The 16,761-nt window shown below is 40.6% G+C and overlaps 1 protein-coding gene across 2 annotated transcripts in view; it reads left to right on the forward strand.

The window, feature by feature from the left end:
* Flt1 (fms related receptor tyrosine kinase 1) overlaps positions 1-16,761 on the forward strand; it is a 161,314-nt gene that overhangs the window by 60,747 nt on the left and 83,806 nt on the right. For both annotated transcript variants that reach the window (XM_020176806.2, XM_020176810.2), the window contains exon 12: positions 13,471-13,585. In XM_020176806.2, coding sequence (XP_020032395.2) covers positions 13,471-13,585 — 115 coding nt within the window. The remainder of the gene's footprint in view (positions 1-13,470; positions 13,586-16,761) is intronic.

Consider the following 16,761-nt stretch of genomic DNA (forward strand, 5'->3'; position numbering starts at 1 on the left):
TCCTAATCAGAGTAATAAATAACATTGATCAACTAGAATAGATATACAGTTATAAAACATACTAAGTCCCCTGTAATGGAAAAAATGTTGGGTAACGTTGAGTTCCTTACAAAATACATTTTTAAAAATCACCTCTTTGAAATGGCCAGTAAAAGTTTTTTAGAAATTTCTGTTACTTGTATTGCATTCATATTGCTCATATCATATAAACCAATTTCCCACATCGGCAGTATTCAACAAGATGGAAAGCATAAACATCATTTGTCCTTAGCGTTTATGTTTTAGTTACATAGGATCAAATTTATGGTGACTACTTATTGGATCTATGTATGTACCTACAGAATATCTATTACACAGTCTCAGAGCTAGCAACCTGGGAATCAAGGAAATGGGTTCTATTCTTGGCACCATCCCTGACTTCTGTATGACCTTGGCCAGTTATTTAATCTGTGCTTCCACTTCCTCTTCTGTAAATGGCAACTATTGGGCTTCCCCTTTCCTCTGTATATAGCTATGAAGGAGTTAAATGTGAAAATCACTTTAAATTACATTTTCTCTTTTCAAAAAAGTTTGAAGTCATTTTCTAGTTGTTATATTCTATTATTTCTCTTCAGATTTTTATAAATTTTATTATATTTTACTATTATTTTTAATTATATTTTACTCTTCACTCTGAGAACTAATGCCAAATTAACAGAAAATTTTAACTTATGAAAGTAGAATATTTATAAGAAAAGCCTTACATGTAACACTCTGTGGTACAGAATTGACTCAGGTTAGTAATAAGGTTAGTAATTATCCAGTAAGAAAAATGCAAGGGTCATGGTGGGTGGCTAAGTGGTAGAGTTCTTGCCTAGCATGTGTGAGGCCCTGGGTTCCATCCTCAGCATAACAATTTTTTAAAAAAGAAGAATAAGAAAGAAAGGAAAAAATGCAGCAGCCTCTCCACCATTGCTGCAGACTTATATTTTCTTCAGTGCCAACTTGTGCCATCTCTGTCAACCATTGTCCCGCAAAGGCATCTTCTCTGCCCAGTTGGCTCTAAAACCTTGCTTGCTTTGGTCTTTCACCAGTGATTCCCTTCAGGATATGAAAAATGGTGTAAGATTCTTGACTTACGGAAGGTCGAAGGGTACCGTAATCTTTAGTACTTTCTTAGCTAAAATGGTGGAGTTTCTAAGGAAAACCCATTAGACATACAAGAACCGTCAAAGAATGGCTTCCAAAACTCTAAAGTAGGCAAATCTGGAATTTTAAAGTAATTATTTTCTTTAGAAATTAAGTGCAAAATAATATCCCCTGCCACTCTTAATGACAATTTGACGTCCCATTTCTGAAACACTCAGTAGAGTACTGCTTGGGGTAGAAGGCTAGAGAAAGCTGACCACACCAGGACTAACTGTGGTTTGCCCTTTGCTCTTGTGGGGTGGGGGAGTGGCTGCAGAAGCAGGGAAAGGCAGGGCTCTAGGAACCCCAAGAAGGGCTGGCCTAATTGCAATTCTCTATTGTTGACGTTCGTAAATTGGTGAAGAAAGGAAGCCTGGATCATTAGGGATGTGTCAGGGATGGATCGTTCTGGAGAAACTTAGTTTTGTGCATCAGTGGGGTATGGAAAATTAACAGGACAAAAACAAAACGATTGTTAGTGGTCATTAATTAGAAATGTACTCAAGGACCCAAATTTAGTTGAATGCCAACCTTTGTGTCTATTAGTTTTATGCTGTAACAACTTTATGTCCTGTTTTCTAGCTACAAAATAAAAGTTTTAATATTTGAATTGAAAGAGTCAGCATTTCCTGGGGCAAAATGTAGGTCAGATGTCTGAGGGAAGGCAGTCGCTTAAGAAGACCTGTTCTTTTGGAAATATGATCACTTACCTCATGCTTTAATATTTATTCATCACATTCTTCTTAAATATATTTAAAATTTGTATCTATGCATCTCAACATATATTCTGAGCAGTGTGCATTGTAAGTATACAAATGAGGCATGTTACAGAGAATTTCAGTTTGCTACAAGCAAAACTTTGAACCAAAATGAGTACTTTAAAGAAGACCACTTGACCAAAGACCATTTCAGTGGGACATGTGAGCCTGAACAAAGCCAAATAAAACTGGCCATCTTATACAAGAGGCTTTCATCATGAGCCAAAAATGAATGTTCACTACTAATGAGAAACTTCTTGCATTCTGTTATGTAATTACTGGGTGAGGAAGTGCTCACTGCCCAGTGTTAATGTTCGGACAACAGCCCTTATTAATATTTCATACAAAGTCCTGAGAACAGAGCATGGCTTCATTTGCCAATGCCTCGTCTCCACTTTCCTGTGCTTTGTGAGATTCTCCTTTTTCCCACTCTTCATAGTAACACAGTGAACCTGATGAGTAATTGTTTCTAATGAATTAACTGTCTCCTACAATTGCTATCAAGCATTTCATTATGTGTTTTAAGTCAGCCAAAAGGCTTGCATCCTAGGAAGCCCATGCTTTCACAGGGATGCTCTCAGCAAGATTCAGTATAGCTTGCCAGGATTGGGAATACCAGAAGACAGCGACAGATGACTTGGAAAGATTCCTTAAGAAGAATGGCACGAACCTCTCAAATTTTCCTTCGTCATACACAGAGATTTTTAAAAAGTTAATGGGCATTTTTATTACTAAATCTGGAAACTGACATCCTCACATAAGACTCTTCGGTAATAGACAAATAGGATAGATCATATGTAAGGCTTGTACATCTTAGATCTGTCTCCCTGGACTCTTTAGGCTATTTGTTGAATGCTCTAGTCTGTGGTTTTAATGTAAGCTCAATGCTCTTTTGAATGAAAGAGCAGAGCCCAGTGGATTAAGAGGACAGAATGGGTATGAAGGATTTAAACTGTGGCCTGGGCAGTGCCTCATAGTGAGCTTCCAGTCATTGGCCTTTGTTTCTTCATACTTTCTCTAGAAGCCTCCTAGGATGTTTGTCACCTTCAATGTGATGTCTACTGAGTGGATTTGATTGATATGCCCTTTTTGGGGTCAAAAGCTGTGTTCATCCCTCTACATACACTATCTCTAGTATATATGGCAATTCTACGTCATGGCCACAATTTCCCCTGTTTTACCATAAGGAAACTGAATCTCAGAGTCGTTCCTCAGGTATTTTCAGATCATGGACTAAAAGGAGAGGGCTAAGAAGATTGGCACTACAGAGGTCACTTTTTACTGATGTCCTCAGAGTGAATCCCTATGGATTCCCAGAGGAAGGAGCCAAAGTGTTCCAGCCCAGGTTTGGGGGAACCCTGGTCTACCCTATTAGGTCTGTTCCATCAGTAGTGAGTCCCACTACTGATGTTGAGTTAGGTGAGCTGAAGTTGGAAGAAGGACTGAGAAGAGGTTAGCAGCAATTAGGAGAATGTGACTCAAATTTCATAGCATCTTTGGGCCCCAAACCTGTAGGTGAGAGTAGATCTTTGAGGGAGTATAAGCCCCAGTGTGATGATTCACTCCCTGCCATGGCTCTGTCCCTCTGTGACTGTTTCACTATGCAGGGCATTTGATCTCTGGCAGGGAAGTCCCATTCTCTCATTTATTGCTCAGAATTAATGCCCTGGGTTCAAACTGAGCAAGCCCTCAGCCTGGCACAAGCCACACAAAGCTCAGATGTATTTTTAACCAAAGAAGACACAGAAGAATAATTAAAGGAGATGAAAAGAAGGGCTAAAAGATAATGAAAAATACACAAGGATTTATGAGTGAATGAAATGGGGACACACATGTCTTGACCAGTTCAACTAATTAATTCACTTAGAATTAGCAATGTTAGAAAATTTTCTCTTGTACCAGACCCATGTCCTTGATTTTTTTGGTTTTTTTTTTTTAATATTTCCACTGCTGGCTGGTGACCAAAATGGGTCAGTGGTGGGTGGTAGACAGCAAGCACCACAGCTTAGAGGAGGAGCCATGAAGGAGAAGAGAGCTGGACCCTGAAGATGATGGCCAGGTCCTGGAATGTCTAATGGAAAGGGACAGGAACAAAGATGGGACAAAGTGACATGGGAGTAGGTATGGATTGCGGCATTAGGAAATTCCGCTAAACTAATTTGGTTCATTCATCAGATTTGGGCTAAGGAAAACAACACAAAAAACAGAAACTACCACTGAGAAGGTAAGTTTGGACTCACCATGGAATCTTGGGAGTAGAGTCAGTCATTGTACCTCAGCGATCTTCCTCTGCTACTGCTTGGGCGTTCTGCCACCTGTTGACCAGAAGTCCTCCTTGTCACTTCTTACAACTTGATGGCCTTTTACAGACTTGTTATTGGAGGCTTTATTCTGTGGCTTTTCCAGCATGTATCATAAGCCCTGAATCCCTGAAATTCTGTCTGTCTGTGGATTTTTTTTCAGACTTTTAAAGAAAATTACATGGGTACAAATTATTCCATATTCTGGACCTCTAGTGTTCCATAGGTTTTGGATAATCATTAAGAATTTTGTAAGAGGATCACTGATGGCTGCATTCTTAACAAATTCTGCCTTGTGAGTGAAAAATCCTGGACTAAGTAAGCTGAGAAAAACAAAGATGGGTATTTCAAGACTACGTAAAGCCAAAGCAAAGATTATGACCAGTAGAAGATATCTGGCCTTTAATTTTTATTCTTAGTCTCTTTAAAGATAAAAGTTATTAAACACTTACTTAGGAATGTTAAGTGCTTGTATGTAGTTTTATGTATTATCTCATTTAATTTTCACAGAACTTTTATGCATCAGAGATTGTGATCATCATGATTTTCTAGATCAAAAACAGAGGTTTGACCATAATGCAGAAGGAAAATGCTTGCAAGTAATGGAAACCCCACTGATATGAATTTCCTGATAATTTATGAATTTAATTTTTATGTAAATTTTTAGAACACAGGACCTTATAAAGTTTTTGGAATTTTTCTCCTGTAAAAAAACAAAAACAGAGGTTTGAGGACCTTGTCAGACAGTAGTCCTGGTTGCCATGCCAGAGAGACCACAAATAAATGGCCCTCCATATCATGACCCAGGCAACTGAAAACACTTTATGGGTCACAGTTATGACTGGTTCTATAGGAACTATTCTGACATTGAAATGAGTAATTTTTGGTCAAAAGCTCATAAGCCGGAAAGCAGATGTTTTAAGAAATCTGTGTTGTGACATCAAGAGCGAATTTTGCAAGGTGTTAGGATGCAGAGAGGCACTAATCTACAGTTTAAGGTCATGGTCTCTGGAGCCTGAGTCTTTGCTCTGCCATCTCCTGCTATCTGCCAGCTGTGGAATTCTTCACAAAAGAGCCACCTATCTGAGTCTGGGTTTCCCTATTTGTACAAGGAAGGGCAGCAGTGACATCAGGCTGTGTTAAGTGAGATGATGTATATGGCATACTCAGCTCTGTGGCTGGCATATTGCAGGTGCTGTGTGTGTTTGCTGAAAGTTGCCCAGTACTTTCAGATACTCTTTCAGAAGCTCTGGGGCGATGCACTGCAGAGCCGCTTCCTTCTGAAGGGGCTCCATATTCTGTGTGAAAGCCGGTGAACCATAGCCTGACATTGTAACCATGCTGCTCAGTTAATTCTCTCAGCAAACAGACTTGCATGTTTTTGGTTACAATGACTTATTCCAAAGAAATCAGAATGGGACCAGAAATGGCAGTTGTTTCAGATTATTTAAGAAACTAGGAGAGTTAGAGTAGCCTGGATCTATTCTCTGTTGTGAATTCTTCTTCAGCTACTCAGTGCTCACTGATTCAAATCTTATTCCGCCCTTAGTGGTACATGGCTCTTGTCATTTTACTTGTATTCTGATATTCTCCCATGAATTTGACTTTTCTCTTTAGTAAACATAGACATTCCTTAATATCAGAAGGATGTAAATCATGTGCTCCTTGTAAGGGGCATGACTTTATATCTTAAACAAAATGTGAGTAAGAAAATGATTTTTTAATTTGAAAAAGTGGTGCTAGTAATTATGAGCCAGTATTTTTCTCCATCCTTGGAGGAGACCACCATCAGTCAGTTTTCTGTTTTCCAATAGACCAGAAGACGCCTCTTTGTATGTCAGCATCATTGTCTAAGTTGATAGTGTCCAGACTAAAAGTTTGTCAGGAACTGATACTGCTAAGCTGAGTTTATCCAGGCTCCCATCAGATACCCTGTTTTCATTAATATTCATCATTGTGAATGACAGACACTGATGGTGGTGACATAGTAATTAGTTTAGGAGGTATGTGTGAGGTCATTTGATGGTCACGAGTGCCCCTTTTGCTGGCACAATTGAGGTGAGTGACAGGTGGCAGATTTGATTCCAGACATGCGATTGGGTCCACATCTAGTCAGGCATTCTGTGTCAGGATTCACTTTTCTTTCTCATCAGTCAGGAGAGCAGGAGGCATGTCCTGTTTGCCAGGTGACTGGCCAGGCACGGAGGCAATAGTGATGAGTGAGACATAGTCCCTGTGGTTAATTTAATAGCTCTCAGTGAGGTCAGATGACGAAATGATGCCGAATGTTACCAATTTTCTTACTGTGCACCAGGCACTAACTTAGAATGTTTTCCAAATTACCTCATTCAATATCACCCTAATATTTTCTCATGTCAAAGGTATCTGTCTTAAGTGTTTTAGTTAAATAATTTCCCTTATTTGCTTTTTTAATAAAACTAGCAAGACACGGAGCATGGAATTGGCCAAGCTTTGAACACATCCATTCCCAGAGAATCAGATAGTTCACTCACAGAGGACTATAAGTCCTCTGAACAATTTTTTTTTTTATGACTATGATACTTACAATTGGGCTTTTGCTATCCAGAGTTACAAAGTTACTAAGAAGTTACAAATCCATGTTATGAACTCAGTTCTGGTAGTTCTTCCTTATGATTCCCCACCCCCAACCTTGAAAGCTTTCTGGACATTTCCACATTAACCACTGTTTAGTGTCTTCCTTTTTGCAAGAATAAAATACAAGGATGACTTGAAATGTTCTTTATTGATTGGTGGGATCTAGTATCTTAAGCCTCGTTCCTGAATACGTTATTGTTTGTGGGCACTCTTGACATTTCCCTAAAGATTTCTTATTTATCAAATCCTCAGTTGGCCAGTCAGGACTTCACTAAGAAGAAAGTTGAATGAACAAATAAATATTCTCTTTCAGGCTTCTATCTGGGTGGAGCCAAGTATCTCCCTTTTAGCCTCCCAGTCACCCAGGTATAGGGTTGGGAATCCCTGGTTCAGGCTCAGCTTCTGTAAAGGAGCTGAGAAAAGGTGTGTGTGTGGGAGAAGGGGTAACGGAGCTGTCAGAGCTCTTGCTAGAATCAGAGCAAGGAGGAAGTGAAGCAGAGGCTCGAAGACAGTCCTTGTCCTGAGTGTGAATGGACCACGGGCCCTCGAGAGCAGGAAGCAGGGCAAGCCAAGGCGCTCACGGAAAAGCTCTTATCTAAACAGAGGTGGCCCAGGACTCTGGATCCCCTCCACCATTGTCCAAGGAGTTGACCCAAAGCCTACAATCCTTGCAACTCTTCTCCACTGCTCCCCCTTCCCCCACCCCCACCCCACCTCACTCCACCCATCAGCCAGACAAGAAGTGATTTTCAGTATGGGCTCCAAGGCGTCACAAGGTCTCTTACTGCACAAGAAAGTCACTCCTCCAGAGTCCCCTCGCTTGACCCTGTGACCCCCCCTGAAGGCCCAGGCGCTCTTCCTGGAGCAAAAAGAGCAGGAACCCTTCTGTCTAAACACACCTTCCAGCTCCACGCCTTCTTCTGCCAGCCACATCCTCTCCCCTATATTGTTTTATTTGTTTGAAGAGAACGTGAGAGGAGGGGAAAAGACAGTGTTTGCGAGTCAGTTAATCTGATGACTCAGACACACTATTGCCAGTGTTTTGACACAGCACCGCCATGCCAGGGAATGTTTACTTCAGGTCCTCCTGCAGGATGGCCGCCATACTTTGGAGCCAGCTCTGGTCATGCCCTTTGGCAAGATTCCAGGTGGTCCTTCTTTTGCTTTCTATTTGTTTTAAGGAATTTTATAGCCTCGATTTGCTCCGTATTACTCCTTTACTATTCTGTTTCCTAATTTGAAATGAGTCTTCACAAACAGATTCTAATCACGGTTAGCATGTGCAGTACAATCTCATTAAACAGATAAGCAGAGTTCATGCCAGTCCACAGATTTCATCACCGAAAAAGAACAAAAGAAAGAGGAAGATTATTCTGGGTCTTGGAGCTTTATAGAACTTTCTAGAGCCTCCCTTTTCCAAACTCAATGTGCTTTAAGTATATATTTAACACATTCAGACCTAGGTGGTGACTCAGTACCGTCCCTCCACCCTGACCCCAGAGGCACTCTTTTGTAATGAAGTAGACAAGCTTCATGCCAGAACATGTTCATTGGTTATGCAGATCAAAGTAAGTTACCAAGGAAAGAAAAAGGTTGTGATAAAAACTGAATTTTTAAATTTGTTGCAAGATTTTTAAAAAATGATACTATTTTTCTGCAAATAGAAGGCAAAGAGTTCGTATGATTTTAGCACCAAAGCATTTTTTATGACGTAAGCCAACCAAAATTTACGTTGAAAACATAGTTATAAGGTATTCGCTGCTCCTGTCCCCACCAAAGATGTACCTCGTCTTGAGAATGAACATTTACTTTCTCTTGGTGTATGAATTTGTGCCAGTCTGAATTCAGAAGACGGCTGGAGTTTTTCTCTGATACAAGTGACTCTGAGCCAGATTTCCTCCAGGAAGCATGACAAGAAAACATTTGGGAGGGTCCTTAGCAGGAAAGTCCCCCTGGGTGATGGACTGAGTTCTGGTGTGGAGACAAGATGCGGAAATCTGGGTTCTCCTCCCAGCTCTGCCCTTTTCTCTGTGAACCTGTGCAAGGCATTTGATTTAATGGTAGGACGTAAAATACATGCATGTAACTCCCAGCCCAAGCCTGGCACACAGTAGCAGCTCAGTAACAATCAGTTTCCCTTGAGCCAGCCAAGAGTAAGACAGAGCAGAACAGAAAGGGAATCCTAAAAAAACACAGCTTAAAAAAAAAAAAAAAAAGCCTCTGTAGCATAAGACTCAGTCTGCAGAATAGGCCTTCTAGAACTGGTGCGCTTATTAAACGGGCAGGAAATCACTTATGAAGTAAGGATTTTATGCTGGGGAACAACAGAAGCATTTAGTACTATTACAACACTACACAGATAGCAGTTTCTAGAAAATATAAATAAAAAATTATTTATATTTTCCCACCCCAATTCTTCAGAAAACTCTTGTTTTCACCCAATTCTGTCATTTTCTCACTAGAGAGGGCTGCTTCAAAACAAAACACAAATGTTATCAGTGGTTGAAGTTCACCCAACTAGACTCTACCTTCAGACCAGATGCAATAGTCCATCCTCTAAAGAGAAGAACACACAGGTCTGAGCTTGGGGCCCGGGAGAAAACAGGAGACAGAGGAATGAAAAAAATCTGAAGCTCAGAATAATGAAAAAACCAACACTGAAGCAAAAGCACAGGTGAAATAAAAGGTGTGTCGGGGTGCTCCCCAGGCACTGCAGTTGTGAGTGTTAGATATGTGAAGGTGAATGGGAACGCAGTTGAGTTCAGGAAAGGCAGGATGACAACATGAGTTCTAATATAAACTGAAACTTTAGGCTGTGCATACATGGGCATTCAGTGTATTTTGGTTGTGTAAAATGTGAGACATTTACCAAACTTTGGAAAGAAGCTGACTGCAAAAGATCGTTTAAAAAAAAAAAAGAAGACACTGAATTCCCAATTAGTAGCCATGTTCATGGCAGTGGGCATCTGAGAAGCCTTTTCTTCATACACAAAAGGAAGCATTGGTAGATGAAGGCAGTACATGGACGTCGTGTTCCACGTGGTGTAAGGGGTTAGCTCAAGATTCTGGGTGAGTCAGACTGAGGACAGATTCTGCCTGCAGCCAATCCTGTCAGGATTGGAGGTTTGACCTGGGTTGACTTGGCTTTTTCCCATGGTCCCAACCTGCTTTCATCTGGTTTTGGGGCACAGAAGAGCCAAATATTTGTAAGTGTGGAGGGAACAGGGCAAATCCATCACTACCACAAGAAAACCAACCTAAAGCATGTAGGTCGCTAATGTCATCTACATGTAATGGAGGGTGGCAGTTTTCCATGACTGTCAAGAGACCAGATGGGAGAGCACCACAGATGGCTCCAAGTTGGAGCAAAATAGATTGATATGTCACATGTAGGATCCCAGCTCCATGCGTTGGGCCCATAAGTGGCTGACTTATTTATTTTTACCAAGCTCTAGTCTGAAACTAACTTGATTCAGCTCCAGAGCAGTGGGCAGAGATGACACGGAGTCCACTCTTACCCCACGTTCTTCCCTTTCACTAATGATTAAATACCCCATGCTATTATACTTGGCAGTCTGTATGCAAATGGAGGCAGGAGATCTGCAGCTCATTTCGGAAAGGGACAGGGCTTGGAGCATACAGAGGACAGCCCCAAGCTGAGGCTGATAACATGGCCTTGTCCAGAACAGTGCATGGGAGCTTTCTTATCTTGCTTTGGCAGGAGGTGCTGTGGGCTTCCTGTACGAAATCAGGAGCGAACGCTGCTTTCCTCTTGTTGTTCGGCTTCCTCCCCCCTCAAGACGGTTCCCAGCACAGCCATTATCTTTGCATCTTCCAACATGGCACAATCCACTTCCTTAAGAGCTTGATGTATTCTTAAGGCTTAGGCAAACCCCCCTCCCCCTAAATCTCTTTTCAAGTACTGTTATAGAGTCAGGCTCCTAAATGACATTCTATTTTTATGGTTCCAATTACAAAGAGGGAAAAATAACAGCCCTTAAATTAGAAAAGAGCCACTGAATCTGTCCTTGTCATTTGGAGGACCTGGCAGTAAGTCGGGCCTATGGTTTCCATACTAGGCCTGTGTGGTTAGGAACTGCCCTAAGAGGCAGGAGAAGGGGGAAGGAGAGGGTCAGAGGCCGACAGCCCCAAGTGAACTCAGACAGCAGACTACATTTCCCTTGGGAAATGCCTAGACTTGCTTTACTCTAACATACTTCTTTGCGTTTCCTGAAGACGAAGTGTAAGAAATTGACTAAGGCCTCCTTTATCTTTTTTCATTGCTTTAGGGGGAAAAGCAAGAGATCTAATGCTTTCTTTTCCAGGTATAAGAAAACCTCAGTTTTCTGATGTCACAGTCACAAGTGCACACACACACTCAAGTGCTAATGCAAGTGTACACCTGTGCAAACATATAGATTACATATACTCGTTTAAGCATAGAGGTTGTGGAAAGATCAGGAGCTCACCAGTAGTTCAAGGTATGGATATTAAAGTCTGCAAAACAAAATACTGATCGTGAACAACAGGGCGAAGTCACTTTCATACAACCATTTTGAAACTTTAACATTTCAATGGCTCCTGTAGAAGAGAAAGTATATAATTTCTCACCTGTAATCTCAACTACTCAGAAGGTGGTGATCAGGAAGATCTCAGTTTGAAGCTAGCCTGGAGAGACCTCATCTCAATGAATAAACCAGGCCTGGTGGCATGTGCATGTCATGCCAGCTATTCAGCAGGCCATAGGTAGAAAGACTGGTCTGAGGCCAGCCCTAGGCAAAAAACATGAGACTCTACATGAAAAAATAACCAAAGCAAAAATAGGCTAGCAGTGTGGCTCAGGTAGTAGAGGCTTGTCTTGCAAGCACAAGACACTCCACTCCCACCACCACCACCAAAAAAAAGAAACTGCATTTTTTTGGAATACTCATTGAAGCATTCAGGGCTAAAATCTGGGATTTGCTAGCCAAGTGCTCCTACTGCTTGAGCCACTCCGCCAGTCCAGGGATTTGCTATAAAAGCCTTTGAAAAAGAAATAATAAATACATGAAGCAAATATGGCAAAAATCCTAATAACTATAAAGTTGAGGTGATGGGAAATGGGGATAGCTCTGTGGTAGAGCACTGCTTAACACACCCAAGGCCCCGGGTTCCATCCCCAGCACCACTACAAAAAAGTCTGGGTGATAAGAATGTTCTGGCTTATTACACAGTGTCCTGTACTTATCAGGTGTTTGAAAATAATAATGAAACTCTTCCTAGAAATGTAATGCTTCAGCACCTCATGCCTATCTGTGTGTTTATTAGAATTCACGGAGTGCTGATTGCATGGTAGGCCTTTGCTGAGCTTGAAGACAGGGCGAATAAACAGATGTGACCACTGTCCCTTGTCACTATTGGCCCCATGAGATGTCAGATGCAGTAAGTGGACACTAGGAAGGTGGAGAGAATGCTACAGAAGGATGTTCTGAGGTGTGTAACAGAGATAAACCCAGCAAACTGGACCGAGTAACATTCTGGGGGCCCGTCTCAACCCAAGGACCATAGAGGAGTAAAACAGAGCTTTTCTGATGCCTACAATCCCCTCCATCCCACCTTCTCCTTACCTGCCGTGTCCTGCTTTCATTTCGCACAAGTCCTCACTGCTGTTGGCTGCTGCAGATCAGCCACTCATTCTTTCTAGAAATTGGTTTTTACAATTCTTCCTGGAATCTACCTGAGACATGTATAAATTCAAGACCGGCAAGATTTTTGATCACCAAAAGGTGTAGTTCAGAAGGTAAGAATACAAATGATGAAATGTTTTAAAAAGGAAAGCGATCTCACAGACTTTAAAGATAAACAACACCAGCACCCTCATTTTACAAATAAACACTTGAGGCCTAAGAAGTTAAAGATCTTGCTAACACGCCCCAAAATGTGAAAAGAAGTAGCCTGACTTTAATAACCACTCCATATGCACCTAATTCACCCCTGAAAAAGTCGGCTGTACCATGGAATATTCTGAGTAAAAGCCAGCCTCTCTACAGTGAAATGCTATAATTTTTCAGGATTTCCATTTTATTAACATAACTTCATTTCCTCCCTCCATGTTTGCATGTTACCTCTGCTAAGGACGAATTAAATCTAGACATTAAATTTCCTAAGTTATACATTTTCCTTTAATATTTAGAACAGGAAGGATGGGTGGCTGAACATTCTTGGGATTATTTTCATATCAGGCAAATATATTCGCTGTTTTTTAGTTCTGAGCATTAATATAGAGGAAACAATCTAAGGAAAAGATAACTGGCATAAACTTTGTGACCTATTTTTTGTCTGTAGGTTTGAACTTGCTTCATGCTTGCAATGCAGGTACTATGCCACTTGAACTACCCACCAATCTATTTTTACATGGCTATTTTGGAGATGAGGTCTTGTGAACTATTTCCCCTGGCTGGCCTCACACCTCATTCCTCCTGATCTCAGCCTCCCAAGCAGCTGGGATTACAGATGTGAGCCAGCAGTACCTGCAAATTGGTGATTTTCTTATCTGAGGACTTTTCCATTGGTTTTTATCTCACCTGTCACGATTAACTAAAGCATCTGCAAAAATTGGGATGCCTTACTTTTTTTTTTTTTTTAAATAGGTCTGATGTTTGCTCCAATAATGAAGAGTCCTTCATCCTGCAACCTGACGGCAACATAGGAAACAGAATTGAGAGCATCACTCAGCGCATGGCGGTAATAGAAGGAACAAATAAGGTACTGTTTATAAAAATGAGAGGAACAAATAAGGTACTGTTTATAAAAATGAGCATTGGGATAGTCTAAAAATGCACTCTCAGCTCCTGGTTCTAGGTTTATTGGAACCAGAAGTAATTCAAGTGCTCAAACAAAATTCAGAGAGAGGAAAGACAATATCTGAGATATGTCTTCATGGAGAGATACGTTAAGATTGTTTCAGCTGCTGTAGTCACCAACTATATTCTCCAGTTCCCAGAAAAGGAGGCTTGTCCTGCATGAACAGGTGGAGCTGTCCTCTTGGGCGTCAAGCTGGTCCACTGATGTGGATCGGTGGTCCTCCATTCCGGCTGCATATTAGAATCCTCTGTCAATTAACATCCCATCCCTATCTTTGGGGTCAACTCCAGGGCCCATAAAAGTTACCCAGATGATTGTAGCCTGTAACCAGGTCTGAGAATCACTGATATACATTAAGTAAGATCCAAGTAAGCAAAGCTAGCACAAGACTTAAACATTCCGTTTCACAAAATGCCATCCCCTCCTAACCCCATCTTCATTAGGGGAAAGCCTCGATTGAGGCACATGCAGTCTCTCAGGATTCCTCAGCCTAATGTGGTCCAGCATGCCTTTCCCCCTGCCCTGCCACTCTGGCGCCATTCATCTGTGACTCCCCTAATTCACCCTGAGTCTCAACAGTAGCTGACACCTTGTGAACCAGACGAGTCTCTGGACCACAGTCCTAGGGCTCTTTCCCTGTTGAGTTAGGGAAGACACACTTACCAAACTGCCACTGTCAGGCACAGGGATAGAGACGCTTTAAACAAGAAAAACAAAAGTCAAATAATCCCATGCTGAAATGTCTATTTACTCATGTATACCTTGATTTGGAGTAGAGATTGTTAATACAGACACCACTGTCTGCTTGGTGTGGTTATATTTACCTATTTATCCAGCTGTATTCTTTGCATTAAGAGGAAAAATTAGATGGCATCATTCTTCAGGTAGGATTTAATGATGATAACAAATAACATCTGTATTTTTCATTATGTAAAACCTTTTGACATATGCTAATGTCACCAACAGTCTTTGGCAAGTCAGAGTGGTTTTCTCCATTTTAAAGATAAGAAAAACCAGGATAAGATGGTTATCTGAAGCCACATAACTTCAAAGGGTAAATGAGAAACTCAAACCAAAGTCTCCTTATTCAAAACCACAGTGCCCTCATGGCCGACTAAGCCAATAGAGAAGCCAGTTAAAGTGGCCGTGGTAATATGACATCAACAGTCAGTTGTCAAGGATTTAAAAACAGTTTTTACAACTAAACAGTAACTATAGTGGTTGATAACTCTTTTTCTGTAATACTAATGAGTGGGAATTGAAAAACATTCCATGATGTATAGTTATTGAAGAGAGAGTTTAACGAAATACTTAAATAAAAAGAAATTCTATAAACTTGAAAGTGTAATTTGGGTGATGCTACATTTTGGAGGGGGGAGAAAATTGTCTATTTATGAGTAGACAGAACATTAGTTGTCAAAGAGTACTAGGGAAATTTCCAGATGACATCAGTAAAATCTGTTCATTTTGTCCTGTCCTGACCTAATCAAGTGGATGTAGTGTTTTTCCCTGTTGAATTAGGGAAGGATATACTTATGAATCTGCCATTGCCAGACACAGGGATAGCAATGCTTTAAAAAAAAGAAAGAAAGAAAAATCAAATAACCCCTTGCTGAAATGCCTGTTTACACATGCATACCTTGAATTGGTGTAGAGCTCGCTAAATGCTAGATATTTAAAACAAGAATTTATGAGTATTGTTTCAGTGGAACTTCTACTCTTATTTTGGTATCTTATCCACAGAAATATACAATAGGAAATAAAATGGAAAAGGAGAAAGCTCAGTGAGATTTTCTGATTAGTTTGAACTATGAACTAGCAACCCAACTCCATAAGTAATACCCGTAAAAAAATGGAGGGAGTAACAAAACTTGGGTGAGATCAAATAACTTCCCCAATTTTCTCATTTTGGCTTGAAACAAATATATTGTCTTGTAATTTTATAGTGACAGCAAAAGATTTAAAGTAATGGACTTCTGGGCACAGTTGGCACTCTTACCACCTGACGTGCATTCAGGAGTGCCGGGTTCAAGTTCTGTCCCTTTCTATCTGTATAACCACATGCAAATCAGTTCACATCTCTCAACCAAGGTTCTGTACTCTGCACAGATGTAAGCTAATGATATTTGCCCTATCTAGCTTCCCCTTATAAAGATGAAATGAAATAACTTTATAAGAAAGCCCTCTACGAGTAAAATGACTGCCGTGTCTACCTAATGAAATTCCCCACTAATGGCAATCATATATGAGAAACAATTTTAAAAAATCTTTTAAGACTTTTTTCTAAACAAAGTGGAAATATGCATAGGGTGTATTAGACTTAAATAAGTTACTGATTTCACGTTCTGAATTTAGGAGAATTTACTATTTTACTTATCTTTCATGTGAACAAAAGGTATCTTTCATATGACTGGGGCAAGTGGAAGTTCTGCTATTTCCAAATTATAGCATTTTCTTTCAATTAAAATGTTCTTTTTTTTTTTTCCTGTACATTTTTAGAAAGTAAATTAAAGTCTCAACCACACTGGTCCCCTGAAAGCTACCCTGTGGATCAGGGTCACAGTGCTCACTAAGGCACTTGTTGAATTTCAGGAATTCAGAATTTTGGGGAGGGGGTTAGCTTGGCCTTTTCTTTGTTTTGTTTTGTTGTTTAATTCAATGAAGGGTATAGAGGGAAATAAAATTCAACTTCCTTAATGGCAAATTTTGGCCCAGATTTGTGAAACGTGAGTCATCAATTGGAGTTGATAACAGCAGATGAGGAACTTTCGTATTGCTTAAGTGAGTTGCCAGATTCTTGGGTTTGTGGACATGGAATAGGAAGTCGAAGGAACCACGTGTTAGAAAAACACACAGGAAAGAGGAATTACAGCATTAATTCTGGAAGGCTGGAGAATCGTGACAATTTTAATATTGTAGCAATATTTCTATTGAAAGTGTGTGTCTTGCTGGGGACAGAACCCAGGGCATGGGGATATGTGGGACAAATCCATGGCAGAAGCAATCATACTACCCAGAGAACTCCAGCTTTGTTTCAGTTTTCTCTAATTCTCATGCTCTCTTTCCCCATCAATTGG

This window comes from Castor canadensis, chromosome 10 (assembly GCF_047511655.1).
Source record: "Castor canadensis chromosome 10, mCasCan1.hap1v2, whole genome shotgun sequence".
Classification (NCBI taxonomy): Eukaryota; Metazoa; Chordata; class Mammalia; order Rodentia; family Castoridae; genus Castor; species Castor canadensis.